General features: G+C 43.9%; 1 protein-coding gene across 2 annotated transcripts; it reads right to left on the bottom strand.

Annotated features, from left to right (window-relative positions):
* Positions 1–4,068: 4,068 nt before the first annotated feature.
* LOC136421988 (uncharacterized) lies at positions 4,069–16,979 on the bottom strand. 2 transcript variants are annotated; one of them, XM_066409588.1, is made up of 18 exons: positions 16,806–16,979; positions 16,281–16,400; positions 15,684–15,887; positions 14,878–14,994; positions 13,867–14,055; positions 13,306–13,422; positions 12,542–12,730; positions 11,961–12,077; positions 11,421–11,507; positions 10,842–10,961; positions 10,006–10,137; positions 9,596–9,730; positions 8,490–9,077; positions 8,010–8,132; positions 6,827–7,006; positions 5,946–6,062; positions 5,154–5,321; positions 4,069–4,833 (listed from the first exon to the last, which is right to left on the bottom strand). In XM_066409588.1, exons 1-18 carry the CDS (start codon positions 16,870–16,872, stop codon positions 4,697–4,699), a joined length of 2,907 nt encoding a protein of 968 aa, XP_066265685.1. In that variant the 5' UTR covers positions 16,873–16,979; the 3' UTR covers positions 4,069–4,696. The 2 variants fall into 2 exon arrangements, with proteins under 2 accessions (XP_066265685.1, XP_066265686.1); XM_066409589.1 differs by having other exon boundaries at positions 15,684–15,884.
* Between the last annotated feature and the right edge of the window lie 116 nt (positions 16,980–17,095).

The following is a 17,095-nucleotide window of genomic DNA, read 5'->3' as shown; positions in this document are numbered from 1 at the left end:
TCTGCGGATATCCTCTACTAGTGCCCTGGGACGTGCTCTTCTTTGATGTCGCTCAGTCGTATGGATCTCTCGTCAGGCTAACATGGTTAGGTGCTGAAGATCAATAGAGGAATAACCAGAAATGTACATCCATTCAGCAAAGACGAAAACCATCCTTCCGTCTAATTGTATTGCACCGGGTAGACGCAATAAGCTCTACCTTTCATCTTCCAGTTAGTTCCAATTTCATTTCCTGCTATTAACGAGTTCCGGGAGTCACTGCCGATGATTCAAAGGAAGCCGGTCCAAACCTACTCAAGTCAGAATGAACCAAGGCGTCTAAGGTCTTACCAATGCATTAACAATCCTGATATATATCCCTTTGGTAGACCCAATATGCCCTAGTGTTCATCTTCTAGCTGGGGCTCTTCCGGTAGTTCCATTTTCAGTTCCAATCATTAGCGAGTTCCGGGGGGCACTACCGATGATTCCATCGAAGCGGGTCCAAACCTACTCATGTCTGCATGCACCACGGCGTCCTGGAACTTACCAATCCTGTTAGACATCCCATCAGTCACTGTCAAGGAGATTACTGCTGTGATGATTGTGCAGCTGACACCTTATTACCGGGCTGTGATGGTTTCTCTCCCAACTCCAGACTTAACGGTCTCATAGAGGATGAAGTGTGTCCTCGGGGGAGATGCGCAACATCGCCGGAATACCTGACCAGAATGCACTCATCGATCAGGTGCAATGTTCCTATTGTTCCATCGAAGACCTTGCCGTCATACCTGCAAGAAATACATACATCAGCTTAACGAATAAAGCCATGGTGTCCTTGGTTTATTTTCTCCATAGCCTTGGGATGGCCGCTATATACCTTTAAATAGATACATAGATACCTTTGGCAATGGAAAAGCGCTGGACACTATACATTACTCAGTGATAAGGAATATTGTGGACAATTATGCTAGGAGTGTCGAGTCCCTTGCCTGCATTGCATATATATGTACTTGCTTGTTGATGCTTCTTTGGAGAAAACGACTGAACAGTTTTGGTAAAATACGTTATCAAGGCTACAGATACAGTTATGACGTCATTATCCACAATAGATGGAATGGAAAAAAATATGTACATTAAACACATAACACGTCTTTGACAGCACAGTTTCTTCTTCAATCACCATAATTGATATTTTTCAGCTTTGGGTTTGCCTTGTCTTTGTAATTAATCAGAAAGTACGTTAGCTGAAAGGCTTCACCCTATGAACCTAGCGGCAGTTATGTATGCCAACTCTTGCAATACAAGTACTAATGTTTCAATGCTTTCCCAATCATGTCCTCAAAACACGCAACATATCGATTTCGTCTTCAAACGTTACAATGTGGTTCAGAACTGACATACGCTTTCTACCACAAGAGGATCTGACTGGCCTCAAGGAATGGAAAAGCAAATATTATGTAATGTAACTAGCTGCCTCCACGCTGCGTGCCTGCGAAGCTGGTGTACATGTGTAACACCGAAAGGCGGTTAAACCGGCTATATAGATACAGATACTGCGTTTTAACAGTGTAGGATAGGTTTACGTACCTTCGTCTCCGTCGTCTGCCGGGCTTCTGCGCAGGAACTCAGTACAACAGAACGTTCATAGTCTCAACCAGACTAACCGCGTCGGCTATAGAGAGAACATTTGCCGGGGGACTTTGTCCATGGAGGATAACATTTCCATCCGCAGGGTTGCAATATTGGACCCTTTCTCCATAGCCGACCCCCTTCATACAATAGACTCTATTTGGCCAATTTCTACTATTTTCCCAGCGACCCGCAGAGGCTGGTAGAGTCTAAACGTTCACATTCTTCTCATAACAGAATGTATCACCATAATTATGAAGAACCGAACGTTACTGTACCATATTTACGAAGAACTGAACGCACTCAACGCGCTGTCAGTGACGGGAGCAACTCGAAGCTGACGGGTATGCGTCATTTCCGGCCGTTTGCATAGATCAGAAACGCGGTAAATACCCAAGGGGCTTTTTGTTACTCCAAAATCGACGGGAGAGAAGAGTAATGGACCACTTCCCCGTGACATATACGGCTGACGCCTCCGATGAAAGAGATTCTCTACAATCCATGTCCAGCATTGGATGGGCCATATATCACAGCGGTCGCCAGATGGACCTGAAGATACACTCATTGGCCAGGTCAGACTGTACATCAATCTTAAACTTTGTCAGTAGGATGGCGTCGCCTGTCTTACGAAGGAGCCAGCGGCATTTTACCCTTAGAGGCCAACCTTTTTTTTTTAAATCACATGTAAAAGTCTGTTGTATTTGGTCTGCATGTCATACCTGTGGCCGTGGACGTAACATCATTCTTTCTAATAAATTAATCACCCCAGTCTTCTTGCTCATCTGTTTAAAGTTGCGGTAAATGTGTTCAAAATCATTTGTATCATTCCAACTTTCCAATGGTATCGTCAGCACGACGTCGTCTCGCCTAGATGCAGTCTGAGACTAGAATCTCTATATGCATATGGCCCTGGCTCTAGATCAAGTCCGTGCCTTTGCAGTAGCCCCACCCGAAATTTGTGAAGCCCTTGATTTATAACTGGAATATAGTGCACGATCTAGAATTATGATTTAGAAGACAACCAAATGTAAAAACATGCGTTCTCTATCGATAAAATTTATTGAATTGATGAATGATTTGTCAAAAACAATCACAGCCTCTATTTGAAAGGTAGTGTAAACTATTATTCTGGGCTCTATTCACTTAACCATACTGATAGCAATGGAAGGGCTAGCGGACTTCATATGAAGCCCACTAGACATAGAACCAAGAAGCTTATATTTTACGCGCCTGGATGGCGTCTATGCCTTTGACACTTAGTCCGACCTAATACCATTAAGGCCCTTTCCACTAGACGGCAATCGCTAAGCGACCGTTCAGTGACCGAATTTGTGTAACCCTTGATTTATAATTGGAATATGGTGCACGCTGTGAAATCACAATTTAGAAGACAACCAAATGTAAAAACCTTCGTTCTCTATCGATGAAATTTGTTGATTGACAGGCTGTCAAAAACAATCACAGCCACTGGTCTAAAGGGAGTGTAAACTATTCTTCTGGGCTTTATTCAATTAACGATGCTGATAGCAATAGATCTAGAAGGGCTAGCGGACTTGATGTAAATCCGAATAGGCATAGAACCTTGAAACGCTCATCCTTTGTTTCATATGATTTCAACTGTAACATTTTAGGCTTGACTCAGCACTATATTTTGACAAGCAGACGTTTTAAAACTTAGTTCAGGTATATTGATATATTCATTGTTTGTTTGTTAGTTTGTTTGTATTGGACGACCCAATTGCTGTTTATTATTGTTATTGTACTTGTCTATGTAAGTTGTAATTTTTTTTCCAGAGGTGATGTTTAATATTAGCTTTAGCTAGAGTGCATCACCTCTGTGTCCTGTATATTCTTCTGTTGTTTAATAAAAAATAAAAAAATTTAAAAAAAACGTACACGCCTGGATGGCGCCTCATCGTAATGTGATCTCGTAAAGTGCTCGAATTGGATTCAGAAAATTGCTTCAGGCGGATTTGTTTTTGAATAGGTAGCTATATATAAATGACTCCACTACTATCACAACATCATCTCATGGCGTTGTAAGTACATGTTGAAAGGCCATGTTGATTTGATTATATGGATGGCATCCTCTGGGAACCCTAAAACTGATGCGAGCGTCCGAATAAAACAAAAGCTTTGCAAAAAAAAATGCTGCCTTCATTGTAAAATCTACGTGGTCAGGAAGGTTGAACAAATGACTTAACACACAGAATGGATATAATGGATTCTTCATTTTTGTTCTTTTACATCCTCTTCGTTGACTTTGGCATTCCACGACGTCGTATCCATTTTACGAAATATCTTTTTGCAATTTACGGCATATTACATATTTGCTCATTTTGTAGCAATTTACAGTATGGTTAAAAAGTTTTTTTGGACATGGACGAAAATTGATGTCATCCATATAATCACATCAACATGGCCTAAGCTGGAAAAAGGCCAAGGCAGTCCTGACGAACGGAGCAGCCGATTTGTTTCGGGGACAATGCGTTTTTTATTCATCGTCAGGTGTTCCCTAATGAACAATACTAGTACCTCTTGTACATAACATCCTTTCCATTACTCCTTATCTTATATGAACCCTTTTATCTTTTATTTACCATATCATAAGTTACTAAAACTACTGTGACCTCGCTCAATATATTTCTTTTATGTCTAAAATGGCGTGCGTGGCTAAAACGCATATGCTGATTAAACTGTAAACATTTGACAGAAGCGTGCTTGTATGATATTCTGACTCTAATAAACCCAATGTTTGCGAAACTCCTGCATTACCAACTGATGACTAAAGAATTACTTCTTATGGATCGTACGCAGTAATGTTTCTATCCTTTGTAAATTTATAGTACTTCAATGTCTCACTGCGATATTTCAATCAATACATCTTGAATCTTGAAGCTCTTATCACATCAGCAAATCCGATGCAACCAGAAACTACAGACAAGTGTGAGGTTTTGAATTTGTCAGTCATGTATCCGAAGACTGAAATAAGATTATTCTATCCTAGTTTAAACGCATCGTCAACCCTCCTTGTGCAACTAACAGCACACAATATCTATAGAGAAACCTCAGCTCACAATCGCCTTTAACCCACAACATAGGGAGGTCTCTCGCAGGTCATAAGAGCGGGTTTGGCAGTCTTACTCCCCTCACAGCGGCAGGTCAGAATGCCTTCAGTGATGGTCTCACCGTCCTTGTAGTACTGCCTGTTGTGCACGCAACCTACAAGTTCAAAACCAAGCATGTTATGCCACGGTCACAATTTGAAAAATTGATGCACATGCGGATGTCATCCATATAATCAAATCAACACGTGCACGGCCTTATAGACTTAACTTTGGAATTGACTTTGGCATTCTACGCCATTAGTGCCCGTTTCCCTGAACATTGTTTTGCAATTTACAGCATATATTTTTCATTTTGCAGCTGCTCGGATGATTCACAGTATTACCGAAAACTCTTTATTTTCTTAAACGGACGAAAAATGATGCGCACGTGGATGTCATCTATATAATAAAATCAACATGGCCTAATAGACTTACATCCGTATCCGAAGTTGTCCCACATGATGAGCTGCCCCTCCGTGTCGCAGTACGCACCTCCGCCCATGCAGCCTGGTCTCTCGTAGATTGTTGTATCTGGATCATAGTGTTTCCCTCCGTACTCACACCCGGGAGACGGGGGTGGGGGTGGCGGCGGTAGGGTTGGTTCTAGAAGAAATATAACGGAGGGTGCTGTAACTTCGGCACTAGTACCCGTACCTTGGACGGATTTCTAATTGCCTCGTTATGCAGAAGTGAGCCATCTTTGTTTTCGTCCACATAATATCTTATGCACCTGTACCTGTACCTGTACCTGTATCTATATATACCAAACTTGTTTACGGATATGTCCACTATATTCGCATTGGGAGTGATGCAATGCCAGCTGCGGTATGAAATGTTGTTGTTGTTCACCTTACAGTGCCTAGTGGAACATATGGCAGCAAGCTTCTTTGCTGTTTCTGTAGCAGGGCATATCTTTACAGGTAGGGGTTGTTATCCCTTCCTCTTCAACGGACTCAAGGCACCTACTCAAACGCAGGACCCCCATTTTATGTCCCTTCTGAAAGACGGTTGCAGCCAAAACCGAGATGTCCTGTCCCAAGATCAAACCGGGGTCTTATAGTTATTGGGGCTCAACTGTGAGGCTCAGCTGTTGAACCAGGAGCTGAACTGTGAGGCTGTTACCAATTGAGCTACAGCTACAAGGATATCCCTTGCACGAGATAGTCGAGATTTCTTTACCTTCTATCGCTTGCCAAAAGGGATAAAACAAGCTTCTTTATTAATTACCATCGCAGATCATAGGGGCGGGTAACGGAGTATTGCTCCCCTCACAGTAACATTCCACACCGTCATCCGTGGTTAAGGTGTCCCCGTCTTCGTAAAACTCTGCTTTGTACTCACAACCTACAGCATAGGAAATCAAAAGTATATAGACGAAAAGCAACATTGGAGTTGAAAAATATGTAACAATCTGTTATGTACGTCCTCGGACCGCGACAGTTCTAATCAGTTCAAACAATCTAAAACAACAAACTACGTGACTATTGTGAGAGTCTCCAAAATCACTTGCAATTGGAGTCAACATGTGAGATATTATGGCAGACCTGACCCCCTTACCCATAGTATTAACGAAGCTTACAGCACCATAGACTAGTATCACTGAGCAATATATGGCAACGCCGCAATGTGTGTTCGGTATTAGGAATCGCACACACACGCGCGCGCGCGCGCACACGCGCACACATGCACACTCTCTAACTCACTCACTCACAGTCGAACACACACAGACAACCCACGCACACACACAGAGAGAGAGAGAGACGCACGCACACAGACACACACACTCACACACACGCACACACACACACACACACACACACAAAAGAGAGACACGCGCAGATACACACCGTAACACGAACACGGAGAGAGAGAGAGAGAGAGAGAGAGAGAGAGAGAGAGAGAGAGAGAGAGACACACAGAGACACAGAGAGAGAGAGATAGAGAGGAAGACACACACACACACAAACAAACAAACAGAAAGTGATGGTTCAGGGCTTTACAATATACACGGGCAAAACGGTACAAGCAGGCTGCTTATGTCTAGAAAAGTATAACATCGAATATTTTATTTGCATTTTGTATGGCAGTAACAAGTCGACCAGACTTACATCCGAACCCAAAGCTGTCCAAGACAAGCATCTCTCCCCATGGGTCACAGAACACACCACTCCGCATGCACCCCGGCTCCTGTATGGTCGTGTCTGGAGGGTAGAACTGTCCCAGGTACTCACAGTCGGGCGGCTGGGGCGCCGGCGGTGGGGGTGGGTAGGTCGGCGCTGGGGTCGGCACTGTGAGAAAGGAGAAACTTTCTTTATTGACACAACAGAAAGCACAATGACAATACAGTTTGATTTTGGAAATTCAGTGCAATCTAGGACTACCTCACACATTTCAGTAATGGCTTAATATCACATCTGGTAGGTGAAATTGAAGTTACAAATATGCAGCAACCATCACCTACCAGATGTGATATTAAGCCATTTGGGTTGAAGATTGCTGAAATGTGGGCGGTAGTCCTAAATCAAACTGGAATTTCATAATTAAACTGGAGGTTGTAATACGTAAATCTCTGATACCTGAATACAATTAGGTGGGACTATACGTGTCAGTATCTGCTCTCATTACAAAGCAAGCTTGTGTATATCTACTTATTTGTTTCATACACCTGCATTAAAACATAACGTTATCCATAGCATAACAGCACATTTACACATTCATAATTCCACAAATATACACAATTAGTACATCTCCATAAACGACTCCCTTCAAACATTTGACTCTATTTGGCCAATTTCTACTATTTTCCCAGCGACCCGTGGAGACTGGTAGAGTCTAATTTACATGTACCTATTTGTGCATCGTGAGAGCTGTAAAATCTGAAGCATTGACTGCAGCACAAGTGTCGCTGCTTTGCCCCTGGGAACGCATCTATAAGCAGCGACACCTGTGCTGCAGTGCTATGTGAACCAGTCAGAAGTGTCTTGAGGAAGGTGACAGATGGTCACCGAAACGTCTATTGAATTAATCAACAATGTCATCATCAAACACACAATGTCTGAGTGTGTCTTTTCATTCAGTGACTTACCAGCCTGATGAAACTATGCACGGTTCCAGATCCCTTCTTTCTTTCTTTCTTTCTTTCTTTCTTTCTTTCTTTCTTTCTTTCTTTCTTTCCTTCTCTCTCTCTCTCTCTCTCAGTCTCTCTCTCTCTCTCTCTCTCTCTCTCTCTCTCTCTCTCTCTCTCTCTCTCTCTCTCTCTCTTTCTTTCACTAATGACAGAAGTGTTCTTACCATCGCAGACCATGGGGCAGGGCACCACGTGCAGGTCATCAGTACCCTCACAGCGACACGTCACACCGTCATCTCTCACCACGGTGTCCCCTTTTTCGTAGCACTCTCCATGGTATTCACAGCCTACATCATTGGAAGTCAAAGTACATGCAATGTAAACAAGAGAAACGATAACAACAACATTGGAATTAAACCGTTCGTGTATATCTTCTTATGTACGTTCCGGGACAATACCAACAACAAATATTCGAAAGCAACAAAGTAAGTGCTTATTGTGAGTGTCTCCGAAATAGCTTATTCGAGTCATCATGCCTAGCTAACAAGACAATCACAGATGGCAGATTTCACCCCGTTACCCATACTGCCTCAGCAACCTTCCAGGGTAAGATAATCAACCTGTTTATATCTAGATTAAGAATACGATCATTGTATAAAATAGATACTTTTCTGAACGGTAATATAAAAGTGGAACAGACTTACATCCGTATCCAAAACTCTCCAGGACAAAGATCTCCCCGTATGCGTCACAGAGTAGACCACTCTTCCTACAGCCTGCCTCCTTTATCACTGAACTCGGGGGGTAGGACTCTCCCAAGTAGACACAGTCGGGGAATTGGGGCGGTGGAGGTGGCGGAGGAGGGCCTCCAGGTGGTAGTGGAGGGGGTGCGGGCGCTCCTGGTGGAGGTGGAGGGGGTTCGGGCACTGCTGGTGGAGGTGGAGGGGGTGCGGGCGCTCCAGGTGGAGGTGGAGGGGGTTCAGGCACTGCTGGTGGAGGTGGAGGGGGTGTGGGAACTCCTGGTGGAGGTGGAGGGGGTGCGGGTACTCCTGGTGGAGGGGGTGGCGGGGGTGCGGGCACTCCTGGTGGAGGTGGAGGAGGTGGCGGTGGAGGGGGTGCGGGCACTCCTGGTGGAGGTGGAGGAGGTGGCGGTGGAGGGGGTGCGGGCACTCCTGGTGGAGGTGGAGGAGGTGGCGGTGGAGGGGGTGCGGGCACTCCTGGTGGAGGGGGTGGCGGTGGAGGGGGTGCGGGCACTCCTGGTGGAGTTGGAGGAGGTGGCGGTGGAGGGGGTGCTAAAAAATGAACATATCGTAGATTGTTATTCTCCAAAGTACTCTCAGTCGGGAACAGAGGCGGAGGCGGTAATGGAGTTGGTGGCGGTTGGGGCGTCATCATGGGCGCTGCTGTGGAGAAGCGGAGGGGGACCGGAGCAGTCCATTATAGGAGGGGGGGCGGATGAGGGGGTGGAAGATGGTGGTGGTGGTGGAGGCACAAAATTCACTTTGCTAAGATGTCGTTATAAAACGTACTTAAGATTATCGTCAGCAAGTGTACGATATCGCAATTCAGTTGTAGGAATACAAAAATTCGTCCACAATAAACGAATCTTTACTATCAAAACGTTATTGTTTTACGTATACATGTACCAATCTGTATCCATACTGCATGTTACTTAATAAGTCCGTATTCATTATGATTTTACCATGGTCAATAATGCCCGAATTGCCCAAACCTAAACCACTTACTCCCTGCCCCAAGAACTATCCACCACTTACGAACTACGACCATAGCACTTCCAGAGCACGCTCACCTCTCTTGTAAAAGCACCAGGCAACTCCAGGCGTTGAACTATCAAAGCAACATCCTTGCTGATGGCACTGCTCTGGAGTTATATGTTCCCAGCCACAATCCTGCCGCATCGTCGGTTCGACACGACATTCTGCTTCTATGGTAATGTACATACAATGTATTAGAAACAGTAAGGTTTCATGACCCCATACCTCAATGAAAAATAATTATATTACCCTCCCTATACAAGGAGGGAACATGTTGTTTTTGCTGGCGTGTTCTTCTGCTTTGCATTTGAAAGAATCTGTATCCATTCGAATTTTACGTACTAATGAATACGTACCTTGCCCAAACCTAAACCACTTACTCCCTGCCCCAAGAGCTATCCACCACTTAAAAATCACAACCATAGCACTTCCAGAGCACGCTCACCTCTCTTGTAAAAGCACCAGGCAACTCCAGGCGTTGAACTATCAAAGCAGCATCCTTGCTGATCGCACTGCTCTGGAGTTATATGTTCCCAGCCACAGTCCTGCCGCATCGTCAGTTCGACACGACAGTCGTCTGACAAGGTAATGTACATTGTATTAGAAGGTTAGATTTCATGACGCCATACCTCAATGAAAAACAGTACGGCGTTCCACGACCTCATATCTGCATGAACAATTCTATTCATGCAAATGACTTACACATTTGCATAATATATGCTTGGTCATAAACACCTTTATCTAACTTACACATGTTGAAAAAAATACACATTTTGTATTTGTAGGGGGCCCAAAATTGACCTTGAATTTCGGCTTCACAACACCTGCCCACATACCAAATATCATCGTAATCCATCAAGAGGTTCTTGAGTTATGCTGACTACAGTGGTCCGGAAACACAAACAGAAAAACAGACAAACAGACAGACACACAGACACACCCAAAACTATATCTCCATTTTTCATGGAGATAATACGGGGTGGCTGCACAGTACGGAAAGAAGTTATCAGCAAAAGGTTAATTTTTAACCAAAAAAGGGCCCAGTGAGCCTGCTATGGAGGATACAGTCAGCCTGTCGCTACGCATATTTTATAAACGGCTTCCAGTCAGTCGGTGTTTGGATGGGCTCTCCTCGGGCCAGAAGGGGCTTTCAGAAACGGGGTAGCCTTTGGCACCCGTGACCCATCAGTAGTGCACGCGTGAAAAACTAAGACGGAGCCTGATCCGTTCATCTGCTTAGAGATTAGTCAGATTAGACAAAAGGCATTGATAATGTATTACCAGGGCAAATCATAACAAGAGTGGGTTCAGGATCGCCGTTCATTTCACAGTGACATGTCAGACCGTCAGCTCTGATGATGTCCTCCCCGTCTTCGTAGTACTGTCCGTTGTACTCACAACCTACAACATCGGAAATCAAAGTACTAGTATCAGTGTAACAAAAACATTAGATAGATATATATTCATGTACGTCTTGCCGTTTTCAGAGTTTGCGACTTTACAAAATTGATTCTCATTTTTCGAAGTCACATTGTTCCACGTGTAATATCATTTCACGATTCACATTTTTTAAAATTACATATTTCTCATCAGATTCACATTAACAGTTATATTACAATTCATAGCATTTTGCAACAGGTTCACATAATTTTCACATTTATGAACCTGGTAGTGTATTTATGTCCTTGTATGTTCCATGTGTTAAGTTAGACGACCTGTACCTAGCCCCTCGGGGCATGAATGCACAATAAAGGTCTTTCATCATTCATTAAAAAGATGGTCCTATAAATAGCCACTTCATGACCTAAGCAAACCATACGTGCTTGTATTACTCTGTATTCTTTATCATTGTGCACTCACGTTCTATGGGTGGAGGTGGCGGCGGAGGGGGCGGCGGAGGTGGTGGCGGCGGAGGTGGCGGCGGAGGTGGCGGCGGTACCGTCGTGGCTGAAAAAAAAACAGTATGGGTGTCAAACGTATGTCTCTACCAGACTAACTACACTGGCTATAGGGAGAGTATTTGTCAGGGTAGTTTTGCCATCACAGGGTTTCATTTCGCTGAAAGGCCTGGTGGAGGCTAGTCAGACTTAGCATTTCGGTCTAAGTGCTTGTCTCTTTTACCACAACTAACAGAACCTAAAAATTATAGACTGGTATTCTGTACTGTGTACAGCTAGCAATCAAATATGTTGACGTGTCGGAGGTATGAGGTCGTGGAACTCTGATATCTTATGGTGTCACCAAACTTATTTACGGATACATTCAGGGCATCCGCTTTGGACAGCGGATGATGCAATGCTCGCTGCTTCAATCGAAATAGTGGCGACAAGATTGCCACTGGGCCAGCGTATTCAACTTTTTCGACCTTCTAACACTTGCCAAAAGGGATAGATATTTTACCTTGTTCGCAGATCATAGGAGCAGGTACGGCATTATCGCTTCCCTCACAGCGACATGTCACACCCCCTACAGTGATGGTATCCCCGTCTTCGTAGTACTGTCCGTTGTACTCGCAACCTACAACATTGGAAATCAAAGTATTGGTGTAAACAACAACAACATTAAATATACGTTTTTGTGTACGTCCTTCCTTGAACTATCCCGGCGACAAACCGTAAAACAGCACAACAGAATATATTGTTATAACATTTCAAATCACCACACCACGCTTATATTATAAAACGGGTTTCAATCTGTCGGGATTTGGACATGGCTCTTCGGGACAGAGGGGGCTTTCCGCCGACGGGGTAGTCTTTGGCACCCGGTAGTAGTGCACGCGTAGAGCACTGAGGCCTTTAATATGTGGCAGAGACTATCATTCTCATACAGGAATGTTTAGCCATGATAGCCGATGCTGTATTGATGATGTGAAGTAGGATTTTACCATGGTCAATATTGACCAACAGAGACCATATTACATGACATCATGGTCTAACTGGACAGGTCATAAGAAGATAAGGACAAAACGTGAACAGATTTACATTCGAATCCAAAGTTGTCCCAATAAAGGAGTTGGCCGTCTTGGTCACAAAGTACTCCGCCTCCCATGCAGCCTGGCGTCTCCTCTATTGTCGCTCCCGGGGGATAGAACTGCCCTCCATACTCGCAGCCAATGGGAATGGTTGTCGGTGGTGGCGGCGGTGGAGGCCATGTTGGTGGTATGGTCGTTTCTATTGGAAAAAATACTATAAGTGTCAGTTTATGAATACATTTTTTTTATGGTTTTGCCTCTATTATCATGGTGTGCGATGAACCGGTTAAGATACTAAGACACTATAAGCCTACAGATTATAGTATTCTGTATTCAAAGATGTTAGCCTAGAGGTATGTGGTCGTGGAACTCGTATGGTGTTGTCGGCAAACTTGTTTACGGATACATTTGTGGTCTCCACGTGGGGAGTGAATTGTGCAGTGATTGTGCTGGAATTGTGGGGACATAACTTCAAAAGGGGCTTTTACCTGTGCAAGTCTCTGCTAAGCTTCACCGTGATTGTTTCCCTTTAAAGGTACACTACAACCATAAACTATTCAAGTCAAAGGTGAACAAACACCCGCCATCACCGTACAGTACACGTACAGTAACCCAAAACATGTGAGTGGCTCTTATGAGCCTTGTTTTGTGGTGGAATTGAAATAAAAATGAAAACTAGACTTCAACGGTCTATTCTGGCATGTTAGTCTATTCGGCCAACTCCTACTATTATGCCAGCGACCCGTGGAGTCAGTGGCAGAGACTAGTTTCTACCTGGGCAGATCATAGGAGCGGGTACGGCATTGTCGCTCCCCTCACAGTAACAGGTCACACCGTCGGGCCGGGTAACAGTCTCCCCGTCTTCGTAGTACTGTCCGTTGTACTCGCAACCTACAGCATCGGAAATCAAAGTATCGATGTAAACAACAGCAGCAACATAAGAGTTGACAAATGTACATCTTTTTGTGTACGCTCTGTCTTGGACTACGCCGGCAGAATTACGTTCACAGTAGACAACAAACTATGCAATAGTCTCCACATGAAATGACAACGTTTCGAACCACAATGCCCAGCTTATAAAATGGAACTTGTTTGGTCAGACAAGGAGGAAAATTCAAGAACAACAACAAAAAAACAATGTTGCCGGCCTGTAACGTTACATCTTTGACTTAGCTTCAAAAAACCAAAAGTAATAGCTGTAAGAATGAGAGGTTGCAATGGTTTTGTGTGTAAGTTTAAACAAAAATGTCGTAGAGAATTTAAAGATACAAGTTTATCTAGCCGAGATGGTCATACTCAGATAAGAGTGATTGGTGATAAGTCGAACAAACTTACATCCGTATCCAAAGTTGTCTCCGATGATGACCTGGCCGTTGTCGTCACAGAGCACGATGCTTCCCATGCAGCCTGGTGTCTCCTCTATTGTCGTTCCTGGTTGGTAGAACTGCCCTCCATACTCGCAGCCAATGGGAATGGTTGTCGGTGGTGGCGGCGGTGGAGGCCATGTTGGCGGTATGGTCGTTTCTACTTAAACAATACCATAAGTGTCAGTTTATAATGGTTTATAGTTTGCCTGTATCATGTTGTACGATGAACCGCTAAGATATATCATCATCATCATCATCATTAGCCCACAGATTATAGTATTCTGTATTCAAAGATGTTAGCCTGACGGAGGTATGTGGTCGTGGAACTCTTGTGGTGTTGTCGACAAACTTGTTTACGGATACATTTGTGGCCTCCGCGTGGGGAGTGGATTGTGCAATGATAACCTAGACTCTACTAAGCTTCCTCGTGATTGTCTCCCTGATGGGTACAACTTTAAGCTTTTCAAGTCTTGATCTTCTTCTTACTCTTGATCGGGTACTGGGCAACACCCCTCTTATTGGGGTAAAGCGCCCAGGGGGGAGTGCGATGCGCTATTATTGGCCTCTCAGGTGCAAGAGCACAGCCTCCTTGAATTTGGGAGGATCGGCTGTGTCCGTGACGTCCTGAGGTAGTGAATTCCAGTCTCTCACAGTGGTGAAAAACCTCCGTCACCACTGTACAGCACAGTAACCCAATACATTTGAGTGGCTCTTATGAGCCTTGTTTTGTGGTGAAATTGAAATTAAAATGAAGCTAAAACCAAGACCCCAAAGATCTCCGCTGAGAAAATATATATAGTAGGAGCTGGTCAAATAGACGGAACAATATTGCCAGAGGAATTTAACCCGCCATAGCCATAAGAATTACAGTTTGCAGCGTCCGAAGGCTGGATAACTATTCTGGCATGTTAGTCTATTCGGCCAACTCCTACTACTTTGCCAGCGACCTGTGGAGTCAGTGGCAGAGACTAGTTTCTACCTGGGCAGATCATAGGAGCGGGTTCGGCATTGTCGCTCCCCTCGCAGTAACAGGTCACACCGTCGGGCCGGGTAACAGTCTCCCCGTCTTCGTAGTACTGTCCGTTGTATTCGCAACCTATAGAATTGGAAATAAAAGTTTGTCAACAACAACAGACATCTGAGTTGAAACGTGCACATCCTTTTGTATTAATCCTGAAACCAAGCCAACAATGTTTGATCTCTCTCTCTCTCCTCTATATGAAAGTTCTAGTAGCTTCCTCACTCTTCGACATGTCCCGCATATAACGTAGATAGACGAAAATTAATGGGTATGATCACATGTAAATCCAGTAAACCCTTGCCAAAGGCAATCACAGACATTTTTAATCTACTTTCTGTCATGCCCCGACACCATATCTACGTACTTAGGCCAATACATATGTAGAGCTTTACAAAAGAGAGAATGTATTGTAACAGACAGAAACGTTTAACGTATATCATATCAGTACGCCATTTACGCTCATACTCTTGTTGTTATAGCTTTCAGAATATAATATTTTAGGACTCGTTGTATTGATTGCCTTGTCATTGTTGCCATACATTGTGCCATGTACAATTGTCGAGCAATAAAGTTCATTCATTCATTCATTCATTCATTCTTTTAACATAGGGCCACAACATTACACAAGTCGTCTATAAAAGCATCGTATGCGACCTGTGGAACCATTCAGGGAGGGAAGCATGGCAAAGCAGCACTTTTCATTCACATATCTTCTATTCATTTGAAAGCATGTTGAGATCAAACTTGATATAAGTCAGACTTACAGTCGTATCCAAACCTGTCCCAGGTGGTGACTTGGCCGTATTCATCGCAGAATGCACCGCTCCCATAACAGCCTGTCGTCTCGTAGATAGTTGTGTCAGGAGGGTAGAATTGCCCCTCGTACTCACAGCCGTGAGGCATGGTGGTCGGCGGCAGGGGCGGGGTTGTCGGTGGGGGCGGCCATGTCGGTGGTTTGGTCGTTTCTTCTGGAACGTCCAGGTCAAAAATCAAAAAAAGAACATTCTGCTGCAGTACCAAGGTCACATACCAGGGGGCCCGAAATCAAACTTGACCTTCGTCTTCCCAACACCTACTCACATACTAAATATCATCATAATCCATTTAGAGGTTCTTGAGTTATGCTCACTACAAAATCTGGAAACAAACACACACACACACACACACACACACACACAGACACAGACAGACAGACAGACAGACACACCCAAAACTATATCTCCATTTTTCATGGAGATGAATATACCATAAATGCCAAACTTTGCATTGGTAAGTGGATGATGCAATGCACGCAAAGAAAATTGCCCAAACTTTCACAACCTTATCTAACACTTGTCAAAAGGAATAAAATTATGTCTTACCTTGTACGCAGATCATAGGAGCGGGTTCGGCAGTATTGCTCCCCTCACAGTGACAGGTCACACCGTCATCGTTGGTGATGGTCTCCCCGTCTTCGAAGTACTGTCCGTTGAACTCGCAGCCTACAGCAGATCAAAGTATCAAATGAATGTAAACAACAACAACAACAACAGCAACGTTAGAGTTGCAAAAATTTACATCTTTAATGTACGTCCTGCCTTGGACTATGCCAGTAGTAATCCGTTAAAATAGTAGAACAACAAACTCTCTTCATGAAAATACAACGTTTTGAACCACCATGCCTAGCTTATAAAATGGAACTTGGTCTGACAGAGAAGAAAATTCAAGAACAATAAAAATACATTGTTTCTGGGTTGTACATTTTTTTCTTCATTTTTAAAGTTCAAACGTACATTGCTGTAAGAATGAGGTATTGCAACGGCTTTGAGTTTAAACCAAAATCATCGAGAAATTCAAAGATCTCTAACTGGGCTGATCATACTCTGATAAGAGTGGAGATAACTTACATCCGTATCCGAAGTTGTCTCCGATGATGATCTGGCCGTTGTCGTCACAGAGTACGATATTTCCCATGCAGCCTGGCGTCTCGTGTATTGTCGTTCCTCGGGGATAGAATTGTCCTCCATACTCGCAGCCAGGAGGCTGGGGTGGGGTTGTCGGCGGATGGGGTGACGTGGTTGTGTCTGGAATATAGATATAAAAGGTAACAGTATATAATTACCTTATTTTCGTGTCCTTTTCCTTAGAATAAATTTGCAGAAGCAACGCCATGATAAAAGGTAACCATCAGAAAGTT

Source organism: Branchiostoma lanceolatum, chromosome 16 (assembly GCF_035083965.1).
Source record: "Branchiostoma lanceolatum isolate klBraLanc5 chromosome 16, klBraLanc5.hap2, whole genome shotgun sequence".
In the NCBI taxonomy this organism is placed as follows: domain Eukaryota; kingdom Metazoa; phylum Chordata; class Leptocardii; order Amphioxiformes; family Branchiostomatidae; genus Branchiostoma; species Branchiostoma lanceolatum.
Note: the sequence above shows the minus strand (reverse complement) of the source record. Positions and strands in the feature narration are given on the sequence as shown.

Bases quoted from the DNA above. Each gene is read 5' to 3' on its own strand.
- LOC136421988 (XM_066409588.1), bottom strand. From the start codon at position 16,872: ATGGGAAATATCGTACTCTGTGACGACAACGGCCAGATCATCATCGGA. The intron at 13,423-13,866 runs GTAAGTTTGTTC...CCGATGCTGTAG, and splicing joins AGACAACTTTGGATACGGAT to GTTGCGAGTACAACGGACAG. The intron at 10,138-10,841 runs GTAATACATTAT...TTACCTTGTCAG, and splicing joins TCTTGTTATGATTTGCCCTG to ACGACTGTCGTGTCGAACTG.